General features: G+C 61.5%; 1 protein-coding gene across 1 annotated transcript in view; it reads right to left on the bottom strand.

Moving 5' to 3' along the window:
- The window catches only part of SYNC (syncoilin, intermediate filament protein), a 14,368-nt gene extending 12,843 nt beyond the window's left edge, over positions 1-1,525 (bottom strand). The window contains exon 1 of the mRNA XM_009882782.1: positions 1,389-1,525. Coding sequence (XP_009881084.1) covers positions 1,389-1,525 — 137 coding nt within the window. The remainder of the gene's footprint in view (positions 1-1,388) is intronic.
- Between the last annotated feature and the right edge of the window lie 34 nt (positions 1,526-1,559).

The following is a 1,559-nucleotide window of genomic DNA, read 5'->3' on the forward strand; positions in this document are numbered from 1 at the left end:
CACCCCCCACCGCCGCCGGCTGCACCGAGCGCGTGCCATCCCGGCGCGAGGGGCAGCAGCTTTGGCGGCTGCTGAAGCGCGTGATGCCGCAGCTGGTGGCCAATGTGTTTTGGCACCCTTAGGTACCGTTTAGGCTGTCACCTCCCAAGGGTCAGGCAATGGGGGGCTCTCTGCCTCTCTGCCTCTCTGCCTCCCCTCCCGTCTGCCTCTGCCGTGGCCTCGCTGAGCTCCAGCCGGCTGCTCTCCCTGCGAGGCGCCCGGCATCCTTGTGACCATCTTGGCCGTGCAAGCGGAAAATGAGTTATCCAGCTGGGTACCCCGGCACGCTGCCGGCGCTGGGGCTCTCTGGGGAGGGGGTAAAGCTTTCTGGGGCTCTGCACAAAGGACTGGTGCTTTAAGGAGCTCCTGGACCTTCCTTCCCTGCCAGGACCTGGGCTGTAATGGAGGGAAAGCTGAGGATGACCTTCCTCTTCACCTTCCTCCTCTACTTTCCTCACCCGTCTGATGAGAGCTTTTCCCGGAGGGTAAGAGATACTCTCCCTCTCGCTGTGAATATTTGGACAATGCCCCATAACTGTGCAAATATATTTTTCAAACTGGTTCTGCTGCCATCTGAGGAGGGGCAAGGTGGGAAAACCAGGAACTTTTTTTTGGAGGTTAATGACTCGGAAGTTGGAGCCGGCGGCGGAAAGTCAACACAAACGCCCTAATTGGGGATTAGCTTTTCCCCAGCACAGTTCACCTCGACGTGGGGCAGCAAAGCCCTGGAGAGCGGTGGTGTGCGCAGCCCTCGCCCTGGGAAGGAGCCGTTCCCCTGGGATGATGGGGAGCTGCGGCGGGGGGTGCCAGGAAATCGCTGCCTGACTGTTTCAGCTCTCATTTAGGTCTCGAGTCCGGGTTCAGGGGGATGAAGGTGGGAAATGAGAAGCAGAGACACAAAAGCACAGCGAACCCCAAGCCCTTCTGCGGGCATCGCCCTGGATTCGGCACCACATCCCCATCCCTCATCGCTGGTACCACTGAACGGCCGCAGGATGCTTGGGTTCGCACAGCCCGTGAGAGACGCAGTGCCGAGCCCCGAATCCCACAGGAGACGGCAACGCGCCGGGAAGTCCATGGGATGGACCGGCTTCTTGCTTTATAAGTGCTTCTAGGCATTTCCAGCGGTTGGCAACCTCCCCCGGGCGCATGGCCAGGCCCCCGCCAGCCTCCGGGAAGGATGCGGCTGAAATGCAACGATGCGGCTTTTCACATCAGGAAACTCATCCGCGCAGGGACCCAAACCCGCCTGAGCCGAGAGGGTGGAAATGCAGCAGAAACCACCTGTTTTCTTACCGGGGGCCCACGGCCTCCGGCTTTGCCGCCTGTCCTGCCACCGACCTGCTCACCGCCGGGATGCGTCACCGCTCCGGCCCAGGCTCTCGCGCATCCTGTTGTCCCCTGGCAGCCGGATCCGCACGGTCGTGCTCCTGAGCAATGCAGGCTCGTAGCAAGTGGTGAAATTTTTTCTGAGAGCCGCTGCCATTCCCGGGCAAGCTCCCAGGCGCGCTGCCGGCTGC

Source organism: Charadrius vociferus, unplaced genomic scaffold (assembly GCF_000708025.1).
Source record: "Charadrius vociferus isolate BGI_N301 unplaced genomic scaffold, ASM70802v2 scaffold783, whole genome shotgun sequence".
Classification (NCBI taxonomy): domain Eukaryota; kingdom Metazoa; phylum Chordata; class Aves; order Charadriiformes; family Charadriidae; genus Charadrius; species Charadrius vociferus.